The 16,469-nt window shown below is 49.3% G+C and overlaps 2 protein-coding genes across 2 annotated transcripts in view; one reads left to right on the forward strand and one right to left on the reverse strand.

The window, feature by feature from the left end:
- Window positions 1-12,781, forward strand: part of dnah9l (dynein, axonemal, heavy polypeptide 9 like) — a gene marked incomplete at both ends in the record, with an annotated part of 68,563 nt that extends 55,782 nt beyond the window's left edge. The window contains 22 exons of the mRNA XM_079751531.1: window positions 96-228; window positions 561-663; window positions 1,222-1,344; window positions 1,513-1,717; window positions 2,587-2,751; window positions 3,375-3,515; window positions 4,023-4,193; window positions 4,582-4,704; window positions 5,160-5,353; window positions 5,676-5,824; window positions 6,692-6,819; window positions 7,384-7,521; window positions 7,856-7,945; window positions 8,229-8,420; window positions 8,672-8,791; window positions 9,086-9,145; window positions 9,432-9,614; window positions 10,267-10,449; window positions 11,094-11,209; window positions 11,700-11,812; window positions 12,000-12,140; window positions 12,534-12,781. Coding sequence (XP_079607657.1) covers window positions 96-228; window positions 561-663; window positions 1,222-1,344; window positions 1,513-1,717; window positions 2,587-2,751; window positions 3,375-3,515; window positions 4,023-4,193; window positions 4,582-4,704; window positions 5,160-5,353; window positions 5,676-5,824; window positions 6,692-6,819; window positions 7,384-7,521; window positions 7,856-7,945; window positions 8,229-8,420; window positions 8,672-8,791; window positions 9,086-9,145; window positions 9,432-9,614; window positions 10,267-10,449; window positions 11,094-11,209; window positions 11,700-11,812; window positions 12,000-12,140; window positions 12,534-12,781 — 3,219 coding nt within the window. The remainder of the gene's footprint in view (window positions 1-95; window positions 229-560; window positions 664-1,221; window positions 1,345-1,512; window positions 1,718-2,586; window positions 2,752-3,374; window positions 3,516-4,022; window positions 4,194-4,581; window positions 4,705-5,159; window positions 5,354-5,675; window positions 5,825-6,691; window positions 6,820-7,383; window positions 7,522-7,855; window positions 7,946-8,228; window positions 8,421-8,671; window positions 8,792-9,085; window positions 9,146-9,431; window positions 9,615-10,266; window positions 10,450-11,093; window positions 11,210-11,699; window positions 11,813-11,999; window positions 12,141-12,533) is intronic.
- Window positions 12,782-14,041: 1,260 nt separating this feature from the next.
- Window positions 14,042-16,469, reverse strand: part of LOC307085781 (mitogen-activated protein kinase kinase kinase 20-like) — a gene marked incomplete at its 3' end in the record, with an annotated part of 12,659 nt that continues 10,231 nt past the window's right edge. Inside the window, exons 10-12 of the mRNA XM_079750642.1 lie at window positions 16,055-16,235; window positions 14,846-15,115; window positions 14,042-14,548 (exon numbers count right to left, since the gene is read on the reverse strand). Coding sequence (XP_079606768.1) covers window positions 14,042-14,548; window positions 14,846-15,115; window positions 16,055-16,235 — 958 coding nt within the window. The remainder of the gene's footprint in view (window positions 14,549-14,845; window positions 15,116-16,054; window positions 16,236-16,469) is intronic.

A 16,469-nucleotide genomic window follows, 5' to 3' on the forward strand; every position in this document is an offset into this window, starting at 1 on the left:
GAGGTCAAAGGGGAAAACTGGTGTGCCTCAAGGCTCCGTCTTGGTCCTCTACTTGTTGAAAGTACTTATTTACTGCTGATCTTCTTCCATGTCAGGTGCTCATCCCCATGAATGCGGACCTGGATCCGGTCTCCATGCTGACTGATGATGCCACCGTGGCCCAGTGGAACAACGAAGGTCTGCCCGGAGACAAGATGTCCACGCAGAATGCCACCATCCTCACCAACTGTCAGTGAGAGTCTAGCTCGTCAGTTAACTGATATTCCTGATGTTTCACCCCCCAAAATTATTCCCCATTACGAGTTAGATATTTCTGCATGTAACATTTTCATAGGTCATCATAAACTTCATAATCCATCTAAGACAGGCCTATAAGTGTTAATTGTGTATAACAAAGAAGTTATACATTACTGAAAAGGGGAGCAAAATCAGAAAAGAATATCCTACAGATACAATGTATGGCTCTGTGTGTGTGCATGTGTATATTTTTGTATGCGTGTATTTATTTTTGTCTGTGTGTGTGTGTGTGTGTGTGTGTGTGTGTGTGTGTGTCCCTCAAGGCGAGCGTTGGCCCCTACTCATAGACCCACAGCTGCAGGGCATCAAATGGATCAAGAGTCGCTATGGCAACAGCCTGAAGGTGGTCAGCCTGGGCCAGAAGGGGTGAGTGGACTGTTGTTAACCTTCCTTTGACCTCACCAAACCGGCAAATGTAAAGTGAAAGTCCTTGCCACCGGCTCATCCCTTGCTGCTCGTCACCTTTAAGTCCACACCACTTGATTGCATTTGATCCTTACTTTTCCACTGCAGCTATTTTCTCCATTCAAGCTCCATCTGAACGTTTGTCAATAATAAACTGTGCCCATCCACGAGTCTATCCATCCAGGGAATCTTTCTCTATGAATAATTTTATTCTGGTCCACCCCATCCTCACTTGGAATAAGTACCTCAATTGAAATATATATTTTTATGCAACGCTTTAGTTTTTGCATGATTATATTATATATCTTGTTCCAATTGCAATTGCTTCCAATGAGTAATAGTTTAGTCTGCTATAGATTTCCTCATTAGCCTTGTAGTAAACCTGCACTCTTGTGACACCTGCTGGAGAAAAGGTAAACTGCAGCCTCACAGCAACAACGAGGATCATGTTTACAGCGCATTAAGTTTTGATTTCTCTTGTAGCCTTGTATTTGGATTTCATCCATCCGTTTCCCACAGCTACGTGGATGTGATAGAGCAGGCGGTGGTCACCGGGGAGACGGTCCTCATTGAGAACCTTGAGGAGACCATTGACCCTGTCATAGACCCCCTGCTGGGACGGCACACAATCAAGAAGGGAAGGTAACGTACACATGAATAAACAAACACGCCCCTCCAGACACACTAGCATTATCTGTAAAAGCAGTCTAAAAATAATTTAGGAACCATTTAGGAATTACAGTGGAGAATAATGGTCTCTTTCCTTTCCATGTCTCCCTCTCTCACCCTCTCCCACCCCCTCTCATGCAGCTGTATTAAAGTGGGAGACAAGGAGTGCTTCTTCCACCCGAGCTTCAAGCTGATCCTCCACACCAAGCTGGCCAACCCCCACTACAAGCCGGAGATCCAGGCCCAGACCACCCTCATCAACTTCACCGTGACCCGGGACGGCCTGGAGGACCAGCTCCTCGCCCAGGTGGTCAACCAGGAGCGGCCGGACCTGGAGCACCTCAAGGTGGGCCAGAGGAGCAGGGGGAAGGCTGGGGTTCTTGGTTGTGTGAGCGTACAGATCTTTGATTTAGTTGGTTCCTTGGACACAGCAACATCATGCAAGCCACAATTCTGGGGGGAACTGAAACGGAAAAAAAACTATTAATAAAAAAATGAAAGGAAACCCAACCCCTGATATCAAACTCTGTCTAAAACCTAAAACCAAACCAATAGGGAACCCAATCCCTGATGTCAAACTCTGTCTAGAATCTAAAACCAAACCTAAAACCCAACCCATAGGATCCCAAAGCTTAATATCAAACCGTGGAATGGAAAACAAAACACTAAAACCCAAAATCCTAACAAGGGGAGAAAAAGGAAAAGAACGAGTAAAGAGGATAAGTATCAAATAGGAAGAGCAGAGGGAAAAAGGGAGAAGAGAAGGAGACAGAGAGGGAATGGAGGATTGGGCAAGATGTGTCTGTTGGGTGATACATTTAAAACGTAAATAGCAGCCATTCAAGGACCTTGATTCACGGCTATACATGTTATGGAGCCAATGTCGCTTTCTCAAAGTCTATAGGCTGCTGAGCTGGCCAACTTAAGTCTGCCTTCAACTCACATCCACCTATCCTGACATTATACAATGTTGTTTCCTATGTAATGATAAATATAAAAATGTATGATGATGACTGAAAATAGCATTCACAAGAAAGGACGGACGTTTGCTTGCAACATACTTTTAACGCTCAACTATTGTCTTATAAGCATTGGCTACAGTTTACTTTGACTGTGCATGCATTCATTTGTGTGTGTGTGTGTGTGTGTGTGTGTGTGTGTGTGTGTGCGTGTGCATGTGCGTGTGCGTGCGTGTGCGTGTGGCTGACCCTGCAGAGTGAGTTGACCAAGCAGCAGAACCTGTTTAAGATTGAGCTGAAGCTGTTGGAGGATGAGCTGCTGAGCCGGCTGTCTGCCGCTGAGAGCAACTTCCTGGGGGACAACGTGCTGGTGGAGAAGCTGGAGACCACGAAGCACACGGCCGCAGAGATAGAGATGAAGGTGAGAGGGAGGGAGAGAGACAGAGAGGGAGATGTCACCTGCGAGCTTATTTGGGTGTTGCGAATGGTCCTCGTTTTTCTATTTGTTTCGAAGCAAGTCTCGTCTGTTTCTGTAACTACAGACATTATTGACTTGATACCCTTCTCCCCCTCCTGCTCCTCCTTTATCAAGTTGTCTTTTGTTCCCAGATCTGCTTACCCTTTCCATGCTTTTTTTGGTTGTTGCCTCCCCTCTTCTATTTATTCTACTCTGTTTCCTTCTCTTCTCCCCTGCTCTTTCCTTATACACTTTTCTCTTTATGTTTTACATCCTCTCCCCTCCTTCCATCCTCTTCAACCCTTTCTATATACTGTATATTTGTCCTCTTGTTTTCGCCTCTCCTCTCCTCTCCTTTTCTCTCCTCTCCTCTATTCTCCTGTCATTTCCCCCCGCCCCTTCATCTTCTCTCCTTGCATTCTTTCATCTCTTTCTCTTCTCTTCACTTATGTTGTCACCTCTCTTCCCCTCCTCTCCATCCCCTCCTCTCCTGGTACTCTGTGCAGTGTGGCGCACTGTGAACAGCCTTTGTTTGAAGGTTTCCCTGCTCTGTAGATAAATGTCCCTCGCGTCCCCCTCCTTCCTAGGTCCTGGAGGCCAAGGTGAACGAGGTGAAGATCAACGAGGCGAGGGAGCACTACCGCCCCGTGGCCGTGCGGGCCTCCTTGCTTTACTTCATCATGAACGACCTGAACAAGATCAACCCCATGTACCAGTTCAGCCTCAAGGTAAAGCACCCAACGAGGGCTGGGCCGCTTCAGTTCCCCCTGCCTGGGTCCTCCATGCTCATGAAAAGGTGTAATGTGTTGGCTATAAGCAAGCCAACACGCTATCGATCAAGCTAGAAGATGGATAGTGTGTTAACTTGACTATATACTCAAGAAGAGAAAGTTAAACGCATTATAAATGGATAAATGGAAATTCATGTAAATCACTCAATAAATCATTTGATGTAATATACATGAGTAATGACACAGAATGATGCTGAAACTTTTCCTGTATAATTTCCCAACCTGAAGTTGTAAGCCATACATCATTTGAATTTCCAACACGAAATTACCCCTAAAGGAATTGAGGCAACCGAAACACGTGTTGAAATATAATCTTTTAAAAATAATTCCCTGTTGACGTACGAACACCACATTTCACTTTGTGGATTGGGTTAAAAACTATGTTTTTGAAATAGTATATTATAATGTAAACCCTGGCTTCCTTTTGCGTTCCCTCCTGGCCAGGCCTACACTGTGGTGTTCCACAAGGCCGTGGAGATGGCAGACCATTACGAGGACGTGAAAAGCAGAGTGAACACGTTGATAGACTGCATCACATACTCCACCTTCAACTACATCAGCAGGGGGCTGTTCGAGAGAGACAAGCTCACCTTTACCGCACAGCTGGCCTTCCAGGTCTGCGTGCGTGCGTGCGTGCGTGCGTGCGTGCGTGCGTGCGTGCGTGCGTGCGTGCGTGCGTGCCTGCTTGCGTGCGTGCGTGCGTGCGCGAGCGTGCGTGTGTGTGTTTGTGTGAGAGAATGGGCATGTGTGTAGGTGGGCATATGGGTAGCTGTGTGTGAGACAAGCTCACCTTTATCGCACAGCTGGACTTCCAGGTGTGCGTGTGTGTATATATATGTCTGTGTGTGTGTGCGCGTGTGTTTTTGTGTGTGTGAGTGTGTGTGTTTATGTGTGTGTGTGTGTGTGTGACTGCATGGTTGTGTGTGTGCGTGCATGTGCTTATGTGTGTGTGTGTGCGTGTGTGTGTGTGTGTGTATGTGTGTGTATGTGTGTGTATTTTCAGTTGCTGCTGATGAGTAAGGAGATAGACACGCGAGAGCTGGACTTCCTGTTGCGTTTTAACATCGACCACAGCTACCCCAGCCCCCTGGAGTTCCTGTCCAGCCCAGCGTGGAGCGCCATTAAGGCACAGAGCACACACACACACACGCACGCACACACACACACACACACACACACACACACACACACACACACACACACACACACACATGCCAACACACACATGGACGCCCTAGCACTATAAGGCCCCACACGGTGCATCAGCCCCCATTGCTGGGTAAGAAATTCCATAATTCTCTAGTCAAATAAAATCCACCCATGTTTCAGGGCTCTTACGGTCCATTTAGATGCACTATATTCTCTCTGAACTACAGCCTTCAATCCCTCAGCTCAGATCCACCAGCTCAGAAATAGAAGATATTATAAATAATGCAGGCCATTAGCATAGACAGCAAAACAGCATCAACAACAGACATAACACGCTCATATCTTGGATGGACAATGGACTGAAAAGCTTCTGTACGCTCTCCGTAAATGTACTCACTCACCCCTTCCATGGTCCCCCCTCCCCGTCCACAGACCATGAGCTTCACCGAGGAGTTCCGCGGTCTGGACCGGGACATCGAGGGCTCCCCGAAGCGCTGGAAGAAGGTGGTGGAGTCGGAGTGCCCCGAGAAGGAGAAGTTCCCCCAGGAGTGGAAGGGGAAGAGCTCCCTGCAGAAGCTCATCATGATGAGGGCCTTGAGGCCCGACCGCATGACCTACGCCCTCCGGTGAGGACCAGGGAGGGGGAGGAGGTGGGGTTGGAGGAAGGGGGAGGAGAAGGCAGGGGAGGGGGAGGAAGAGGTTGGGAAGGAGGAGGAGGAGGAAGGAGGAGATGTCGGGGAAAGTGGCTTGTGTTTGGAGGAAGGGATGGGGGAGGCAGTGGAGCAGGTGGAGGAGGAGGAGGAAATGGTGGAGGAGGAGTTTGTAAAATGAGGAGTAGGAGGTAGTGGAGGAAGAAGGAAGCTAACACAACACATGATGCTGGTCAGGGTCATCATTGCTTTCCCCTCTAACCCTCTCTCTCCCTCTGTCCTTCTCCCTGTCTGGTAGTAACTTTGTGGAGGAGAAGCTGGGGGTGAAGTACACTGAGGGCAGGAAGACAGAGTTCGCTAAGTCCTTCAGGGAGAGTGCCCCGGCCTCTCCCGTCTTCTTCATCCTGTCCCCTGGGGTGGACCCTCTGAAGGACGTGGAGGCGCTGGGTAATTTGGATATGCTGGTCGCACCGTAACAGATGTGCACCCAGGGCTGACGAGAACCGAGGTTGGCCCCCATTGGGGGTCTAGGGGGCACTGGACCAAGACATTCCATGTCACCTGGTACAGCATACTTTGCTCGTAGCACTATTTGTTGAGACACATCAATGTTTAAACCGATACAACGAATCGTTGAAGGTAAAGATAATTAATAAGAATAACACACAAACCAACTGAAAAGTATGCGGTAAAACGATTGAGATCTGCGTAAGAAAATGTACGATGGCCGTGGGTTAGTTTGTCTCTATACCCTACGTAGGGCCTACGGTTTATAAAACATATATATGTATAGCACGCAGCAGGCATGAAAAGAGAGAGGCCATGGCCCCGTGCAAGGGCGGCTGGGGCCCCTTGTGGCCCTGGGGCCCCTGCTGATTTTTAAGTGGTTAGGAGATGATTAGCAGAGAAGTTTTGAGAAGGGTGAGTGAGGGTGAGTGTGTTTTTCCTGCCCATATTCAGATCACATAGGGATTGATCCTGTTGTATTACACTGTCCTCTACCGTTCATCTCCACTGTCCTCTACTGTCCATCTCCACTGTCCTCTACTGTCAATCTCCACTGTCCTCTACTGTCCGTCTCCACTGTCCTCTACTGTCCATCTCTACTGTCCTCTACTGTCCATCCCCACTGTCCTCTGCTGTCCATCTCTACTGTCCTCTACTGTCCATCTCCACTGTCCTCTGCTGTCCATCTCCACTGTCCTCTACTGTCCGTCTCTACTGTCCTCTACTGTCCATCTCCACTGTCCTCTACTGTCCATCTCCACTGTCCTCTGCTGTTCATCTCCACTGTCCTCTCCCATTGGTCTCTAGGCAGGAAGCTGGGCTTCACCATCGACCTGGGCAAGCTGCACAACGTGTCCCTGGGCCAGGGCCAGGAGGCGGTGGCTGAGGCGGCCATGGAGAGCGCTGCCAAGGAGGGCCACTGGATCATACTGCAGGTCTGAGCGGGCAGCATGGTGGTGACTCAGAGCACAGGGTCATTCTTGATGGAGGACAAGTGGTGCACCTTATTAGTCTTTGGCTTAGTTCCATAGAAAAATACTTCCGATCAAAATCTAAAGTCTGATGGCAGACGACGCAAATCTTCCTGAACAGGGCGTCACACTCATGTTTCTAGAGGAGGGCATCTTTAAATACGTAATTGATGGACACAAACTCGAACAACAGTGGTAGCTGCTTGTAAAGCAGTAGGCTACTGTTACAAAGTGTCTGTCAAGGTTTTAAATCAACGCAGTGTACACTCGCCACTGTAGAAATACACTCATTAAAAAAACAACAACAAAACCAATCAATTTGTGTTTCAACCCTTGCCAGTCATGTAATGGTGCAATAAGGAGAGTTTGAAGTAGAATATAAAATATATAAAACATAAATAATCATAATAAAATATAGATCTATTTCTACATTCTCATCACATCACATGCAATAAGTCTCCCAAGTTGAGCTACCTACTCTCCCAGTAGCTGGGGCGTTGTGTCTAAGTCGTGTGTGCTTCGGTCCAGAACATCCACCTGGTGTACCGCTGGCTGGGCTGTCTGGAGAAGCTCCTGGACCGCTGCTGTGAGAGCAGCCATCCCGACTACCGCGTGTTCATGAGCGCAGAGCCGACCCCCTCGCCACAGGAGCACATCATCCCACAGGTGAACACATTACACCCCCTTACCCCACCTCACACCTCAACAAGCGTGGGTCGCCCCCCGTGGGCAGCTCACGCTCGGAGAGGTTCTGAAGCTGGAGCTGAAAACATTAAGCGGGGCTCTCCACCAATATGACCCACTGAGGCCCCCCTTGGGGTGGTGGGAACGAGTTTTTAAAGAATTGTGTGCAATTTTCCAACGAAATCTGTGTCGTTAGATGTGGTTGGTATGAGTGCTTTACTTTTCTATTTCATTGGTTTTTCGGAGGGAAGCTTTCAATCACAAGCTGCAAGGAACTGATAAAATATGCTCTGAAAAAAGATCTATTTGTTTTCAGGGGATCCTTGAGAATGCCATCAAGATCACCAACGAGCCCCCCACCGGCATGCATGCCAACCTGCATGCTGCGCTGGACAACTTTGATCAGGTGAGGAAACAGGAACGCAATCATCTAGTCAAGGGTGTTTACGATAAAGAATAGTCTTTGTAATTGTCAGCAGCCTAGAAGGCAGCTTCTCTGGTAATGGTGTCCTTGAAGAACACACTTAACCCCTCCGCCCTCTTGACTAGCTACTTGTCACCTCTTATATTGTTGACACTGCCTTGGATGGGCAAATTCAAGAGTGGTTGAGTGGCAAAACATTACCAGTAGAGCGGTAGTGTCTGGGGGAAATGTGAGGTGATTTGTGGGCCTCTGTCTACCTCTCTAGGACATCCTGGACCAGTGCAGTCGTGAGCAGGAGTTCAAGACCATCCTCTTCTCCCTATGCTACTTCCACGCCTGTGTGGCGGAGAGGAGGAAGTTCGGACCCCAGGGCTGGAACAGGAAGTACCCCTTCAACACGGGAGACCTGACCATATCCGTCAACGTGCTGTACAACTACCTGGAGGCTAACTCCCAGGTGTGTGTGTGTGTGTGTGTGTGTGTGTGTGTGTGTGTGCGTGTGCGTGTGCGTGTGCGTGTGCGTGTGCGTGTGCGTGTGCGTGTGTGTGTGTGTGTTTTGATCAACTAAGTGTATACACTAGGATTACATTGATAACGTTGATGACTTTAGTGGCATTGATGATCATGATGATGATGATGATGATGGCGATGATGAAGCTGAGGATGATGATGACGATGATGATGATGATGTTGTTGATGATGATGAAGGTACCATGGGAGGATCTGAGGTACCTGTTCGGGGAGATTATGTACGGGGGTCACATCACTGACGACTGGGACCGAAGGCTCTGCAGAACATACCTGGAGGAGTACATGCAGCCCAACCAGGTGTGTGTGTGTGTGTGTGTGTGTGTGTGTGTGTGTGTGTGCGTGTTTCTGTTTCTGTTTCTGTTAGGGTATATTTTGGTATTTTATTGAAATGGAAGGATAGTTATATTGCTTGGGGTGTTTGACTCCTAGCCATAACCGAAATCGTCTGCAGAATAGAAATACATCTAAATAGGCTTTGGATGAAAACACATCTAAATAGGCTTTGGATGAAATCTAAAGTCTGCTAAATGAACCAGTGAAATGTCTGTTTAAATATAGCCTCATGACTGTGTCCTCTCTGTTCTCCTGTAGTTTGACAGGAAGCTGGCTCTGGCTCCTGGCTTCGTGGTTCCCTCCAACCTGGACTACCAGGTAACACACAGAGCACTGGCACCACGCTGAGGAGCTCTGCTCTGCACCCACCCCAGTCCGCTTCCAGTTGACTGATCACTATAATCCCTTGTGAAATATGTTTTTGGAACGTACAGCAGGGTTTTCTTGCGTAAGAAAGGTGTTGTGTTTTTTCAGCTCATTCACACTCAAGTGCTGTCCAAGCTCCTTTTCCACACCAATCACAAACTTAAATTCCCATCAAAACGATGATTGAACCATCAAAGCGGTGATTGAACCATCTTCGTCCCCAACATCCCCATGCCAGGGTTACCACGGTTACGTCGACGAGATGCTGCCCCATGAGAGCCCCGTCCACTACGGCCTGCACCCCAACGCGGAGATCGAGTTCCTGACGGTGACGTCGGACGGCCTGTTCCACACGCTGCTGGAGCTCCAGTCCCCGGACGCCGCCGCGGGCGAGGGGGCCTCCCAGAGCCTGGAGGAGAAGGTAGCCAACACACACACACACACACACACACACACACACACACACACACACACACACACACACACACACACACACACAAACCTACACACATACTGACAGACACAAACCTACACACATAGACACACACACACACACACACACACACACACAAAAACACAACAAAAACACACACATATCAATGCTGTAATTGCTTGTTTAGCACTTAACATTTCGGTAGTGGCTCCCGTATTGATTCAAGGCTTTGAATGTTCTCAGCCTCACCTCACCAAGTACCTCTGGATAATAGTGTCTGCTAAATGGTTAAACAGTGAATTCACCCATGTTGGCAGGACTTACACAATTGCCCTTATTGAGTTTGTTTGTGTGTATCGGCCCTCCACGGCCACAGTTCAGAGTACTTAACATTAAAGGACGAGTTCAGTGATATGGCTGTGTTATCCAGGGAGTTATTTTACTCCAAAGATTGAAAGTAAGTCTTTACATTCGTGTTCCCATGTCTATATCACCTTGCAACAAGCTTACAATGCTATCATATATATATATAGCTATATCAAACATTATCCTGCCTCAGTCATCATTATTAAGCCATAATAATCACATGGAAAACATAACAGAAGCCCACCCAGAAGCCCTATCTCTACCCTCGCCCCAGGTGAAGACGGTTCTGGACGAGGTGCTGGAGAGGCTTCCGGAGGAGTACAACATGTCAGACATCTCGTCCAAGACGGCCGAGCGCTCGCCCTACATCCTGGTCTGCTTCCAGGAGTGTGAGCGCATGAACGCCCTCATCAACGAGATCCGCCGCTCGCTGAAGGAGCTGGACCTGGGGCTCAGGGTGAGCTCACCCCACCACATCAACCACATGCCAAACACACACACAAGTCGGGAAACTGCAGTGTACTTGTGTGTGTGTGTGTGTGTGTGTGTGTGTATTTCCTTTTTTGTGCAATGGAAAGGTTGATAGAACTTCCACAGCGGCATCACTAGCGTGCAGCAGCTCTGTTCCGCTATTGGGAGTTGTATTCCCTTCTGGTAAAAGTAATTATATCAACCGTTTAGGTTTGCTAGATGTTTACTACTTAATTCAAACGCATTCTTGTCTTTATGTTCTGTTATATAGCCTACATTGCTTCATTAACCGGGATTCTGGACTTCAGTGATTTGAAATTAAATCCAATCCAAATAGGCTGGCAGCTATCATTCGGTCTGGCAAAACTCTACATATTTGGCCCGACCGACATTCATTCATGTTCATGTAGTTATCTATTGTTTGATAGCACCCTATTGAGATATGTATCACAAGTCATCAAAGTGCCCCACCTGCAGCCATTGGACTTTGGAGCACCGGTTGAGGTTGGCGCCGGTCTGTTCCGGCACACACACGGCCTCCGTACCGGTGCCCTACCGTATCTGGTGCACATTGGCCTCCACACCAATATTAATGCAGTGTATTCGTACGTGTGTGTGTTTCTAATGAAGGGGGAGCTGGCCATTTCCTCTGAGATGGAGCAGCTTCAGTCGGCTCTGTTCTTTGAGAACGTCCCAGACACCTGGACCAAGCTGGCCTATCCCTCCACCTACAGCCTGGCCCTGTGGTGTGTGTTTGTGTGTGCGTGTGTGTGTGTGTGTGTGGGGGGTGTGTGTGTGTGTGTGTGTGTGTGTGTGTGTGTGTGTGTGTGTGTGTGTGTGTGTGTGTGTGTGTTTACATAATTATACCTTTAAACCGGTAGTAATCTCTGTACAATAAAGAAAATGGAGCAATTTGTCGTGTATGTGTCGAAATTATCTGAAAAATAGAGATTCACTGTTATTTGATAGATTCTTTAGGTATTTCTTTTCAATAGAATGGAAGTTTCCTCCTACCTCTTCCTCCTGATTATTTGTATTATACACAACAGTTATTCAACTGTCTGTTGACAGATACGTCAACAGCATAATTTGTATGCATGCAGGGTGCTGTTGAGAAGAACTCACCTCTCTCTCTCTCTCTCTCTCCCTCTCTCTCTCTCTCTCTCTCTCTCTCTCTCTCTCTCTCTCTCTCTCTCTCTCTCTCTCTCTCTCTCTCTCTCTCTCTCTCTCTGTCAGGTACAATGATGTGTTGTTACGCTGCAGGGAGCTGGACAGCTGGACGCAGGACCTGTCACTGCCTAGTGTGGTCTGGCTGTCCGGTCTCTTCAACCCACAGTCCTTCCTCACTGGTAACACACACACAACCATACACACAACCATACACACACACAAACCAAGGCATGCTAAGAGAGAGGCACAAATAGTGGAACAGGTCTTCTGAGGTTGCCAGTCTTTCTTTCCGTGCCCTTTTCTGGTCTCATTATTCAGTCTAATTGTGTCTCATAGTGTCACATGCCCTTCTGTCCGGTTCCCCAGCTGTGATGCAGTCTCTGGCCCGGAAGAATGAGTGGCCGCTGGACAAGATGAACCTCACTGTGGACGTTACCAAGAAGTTCAAAGAGGAGTTCAACCAGCCGGCCAGGGAGGGCGCCTACATTTACGGCCTTTACATGGAAGGTATGTAGTGGTGCCTCGCGCCCTTCTGTCAACCTGTCACCCGTGCGTGTAACAGTGGTTCGTGGCGATGTCACACATTCACGCTGTTGTTAAACCTAGGGTTGCAGTGGGTTCAGTCATTTATCAGACACGTTGATCCAAAGATGACTTACAGTGAATATCTGTTGCCATTAATGAACAGGTTGGGGCAAGAGCATCTATCTCAAAAATGACAGCAGACCTCGGTAATCGAACCCAGAACCTTTTCTGCTCTGCTTCCAAAACCCCAAAACACTCGACTTTCCTATCTCTACTAGATTATCCTGCCCCGTGTCAAACGCACACACACACGCACACACACACACACACCTCCAGCACCTTTATCTCACCCTGGTCACCCCCCTCCCTCCCTAGGCGCCAGGTGGGACACCCAGGCGGGGGTGATCACTGAGGCCCGCCTGAAGGAGCTGACCCCCACCATGCCCGTCATCTCGGTCCGCGCGGTGCCCAACGACCGCCAGGAGACCCGCAACACCTACGAGTGTCCCCTCTACAAGACCAAGATCAGGGGGCCCACCTACGTGTGGACCTTCAGCCTCAAGACCCGCGAGAGGCCCGCCAAGTGGGTGCTGGCCGGGGTGGCCCTGCTGCTCAGTGTGTGACGGGGGCCCCCAAGAGTTCTGTCGGGAGCCCGGAGCCCCGAGTTAGGGCGTAATGGGGAGAGAGAGGGCAGGAATTCGGGGTGTGCTACAGCGGGAGCGATTGGTCGTTTCAGTCCCGATGGTTTAGCAGTGAAGGACTAGCCTGGATATTGCTTGGTCAAATTCTTTGTTGAGAACTCTGTCCTTGTCTCTGTTGTTGTTTTCGGGTTCTTATTCTTCTCGCTTAACAGCTCATTGAAAGGATACCAGAACACACCTTATAATTAATAATCCTATCTTATTCGAAGCCGTCTCAGTGTGTGAGGAAGTTGTACTTGAGGTTGGTTGGTAAATCTTGGTTCTAGTGGTCGGCTTTGGTATTGCATCATCAGGGGTCCGAAAAAAAGATTCTCCATGGAGACCCAGTAGAAAAGTACTTCTCTGTAACGATTTTTAATAAAATGATATTCTTTTTATACAATATTCGGGTGAAACAAGGTGAGGGGGACTCAGTTGAGTAACCTTTTATTTAATAAAGCTGGTAAGATAACATATCATTGTATAATATTTATTTTCCTAATCAATTTCTGGAGCTCTGTTTTGTAGCTGAATCGTCTAGCAAGATTGCAGTAAAAGACATTGTCTCGGTTTTATTCTTATTTTATTGAAAAATGGTAAAATATACAGAAGTAAATGCCAAAAGAAAAGTCCACACACTAGGGTCACAGTTAGAATTTGATAAAAGTCAAAGCTCAACAGTCAAAGTTTTGAACAAATCAAATCTACGAACGACAAGATAGGATTTCTGTAGGCGGGAAGTCAAATGTAACAAGGTGCTGCCTCACAAGAGCGGCGTTCAAGTGCTGTACTCTGATACACCTGTACCTGTTATTCAGCAGTTTTAAATAGCACAATAACATACACAGGTGAAGTCACTCTAAAGAAATGACACAAACGACACAAACAAGAGTCCTTTTCATCCTTCCTACTTCACAGTACACAGTATATCATTCTAGCAAAACATTGTCGTAATAATAATAGAAATGAATGGTTAAACAAACAAAAACTAGAGTGTCTACCCAGCCCTGTTGCAGCTGGTATCTCCACAGCCTGGAGCTCAGGTATGTGCACAAAAAGTCAACTTTGGCTTTGACCTGCGTATGTGTATGTATGTTTTTGCCAGACCTTGTGTGTGTGTGTGTGTGTGTGTGTGTGTGTGTGTGTGTGTGTGTGCCTGTCTGTGTGCATGTAAGTCAGTACAAAATAAAAGGCACACGTTTGCTAGTCACTGTCATCAGACCACCCCAGCTCCATCATGTCCATGGCGGTGGTGGCCATGTTGATCTTGGTTCCGTGCCGCACCCTGCAGCTACTCGAAGAGTTCTGATTGGATGAGGAGCGCATGCTCACCTGCACCCCGGAGTGGCCCCGTGTGACCCCCACCTCCCCCCTGATCTTCTGGCTGACGGCCTCGCTGCGGTCCCCCCTTACGCCCTGAACCACAAGCCCCCTGTCGCTCCTCCTCTGGCTCCTCAGCCCGTGACCTACCACCTCAATCACGCCCATGTCGCCCATGTTCATGTCCATGTCTCCCATCTCGCCCCCCATGTCGTCCAGGTCCAGCGACAGCATCTCCCCAAAGCCCCCCAGGTTGCCGCCCATCCCCTTGAACATGGTCTGGATCCTCCCCTCTGAGCCCGCCTCCCCCATGCCCCCCCGCTCCTCCGACCTGGACCCCCGCCGCTCCAGCTCCCACCGGCCCTCCGGCTCGCCGTCCCCGTCGCCGTGCTGGGAGCCCCCCGAGAACCCCCTGACGATGGTGGTCACCCTGTTCCTCTGCACCCCCCCCCGGTCCGCGTCCCCCCAGCTCCTCTCCTCCCTCTCCACCACCCCGCCCGGGAAGCTGCGCACCGTCACCTGCACCCTGGCTACCCCCGGCTCCCCGGGGACCCCGCCCTGCTGACCCCCCCTGCTGATCTCCTCCAGCGTGCCACGCTCGTCCTCGTCCTCCTCCTCCTCCTCCTCCTCCTCCTCTTCGTCGTCTTCGTCCTGTCCGAAGCCCCCCTGGAAGCCCCGGAGCATGGCCTGCAGCCGGCCCCCATCCAGGGAGCCCAGCCCCCCGCTGCTTCCCCCAGCGCTCCCCCTCTCCGTGTCCCCGTTGCTCAGGGTGCGCAGGATGCAGCTGCTCAGACCAGTACTGCCCAGTCCGGTGCTGCTCAGACCAGCACTGCTCAGACCGGCACTGGTCAGACCAGCACTGCTTAAACCAGCACTGGTCAGACCTGCGCTGTTCGACTCCTGGGAGTGGGAGCGGAAGAAGGAGCCGGAAGAGCCGATGGACATCGGTGTGAAGAACTGAAAGAGCGAGAGAAAACATGTCAGCAATTGGTGAATATCTTAACCCTTCCCTTTTGTAACTTTGTAACGTACCAACAGCAGCTATCTGTCGTATAAAAGGGATATCGCTATGACTGTAGCCACAACCCAAGCCACTAGAGGCTGCTAAAGAGAAAAAGTACATAGTGCAGATTTATAGAGGGAATCATTGCTGTTATTATGTGGTTATATTATGCCTTGATATAGACCATGTAGTGGATGCTAATAGCCGAAGGGTCCGACAATACCACGAGTGCATACAGACTCAGTATGGTTGGACCGGTGGGAATCGAACCCTGGCAGAGTTAATGCCATGCATAAACATGAGCTAGACTGGCCAGTCTTATTGGCTTTAAAGCGTTCAATGTGTTTAATGCACGCTGTTTAAATATGTATTGCTTGGTGCATGTCTACATCTTAACCTCTTTGCCCTAAGTGCATATATTCTAGCATGGGGCCCCTAGTGGGAATAGAACCCTGGCAGTGTTACTGCAAGGTTAAACTAAACAGGTACTTTTACTTTTAGTGCTCGATAAATATCGTCCACTGGCTGTGTGTAAATGGTAAATGGACTGCATTTATACACTGCTTTTGTAACCAGTGGCCACTCAAAGCGCATTACAATATTGCCTAACATTCACCCATTCATGCACACATACAAACTAGCAACCTTCCTGGTCAGGAGCAGTCAGGTGTGAGGGGTTCTTGCTCAGGGACACCTCCACAAGCTAGTAGGAGCCGGGGGTTGAACCAGCAACCTTCCAGTTACCAGCCAACCCCTCTACCTCCTGAGCCACCGGCTGCCCCCATAGTGGGTTTAGAGTGAGACGGGCTGTGTTTAAAGGCCTGTGTTCGGTGTTTCCAGCGAGCAGGGGGACTGTGTGGTGCTCAGGGTGCCTGTGTGTGCCGTGCGCCCACCGGGGTGATGGTGTTGCGCTCCAGGAGCAGGGAGTTGGGGCTGGGCGTCATGTTGGACCTCTCCATCAGCCTCTCCTCCCACAGCCTCAGTCTCCTCTCCCTCTCCTCCAGCTCCTTCTCCTTGGAGAACAGCTCCCGCTCCAGCTTACGCAGACGCTCCAGAGTCGACTCGATCTCACACCTGTGTGGTCACACACCGGACACACACACCGGACACACACATACACCACACATACACATACGGCAGACACACACACACACACACACCGGAGACACAACGGACACACACACATACCAGACATACACATATATGCCAGGCACACACACACACCGGACAAACACACACACACACACACACACACACACACACGGGGCACACACACATACGCCAGACATGAAACCACACCGGACACAC

Source organism: Pollachius pollachius (genome assembly GCF_949987615.1).
Source record: "Pollachius pollachius genome assembly, chromosome: 14".
NCBI lineage: Eukaryota > Metazoa > Chordata > Actinopteri > Gadiformes > Gadidae > Pollachius > Pollachius pollachius.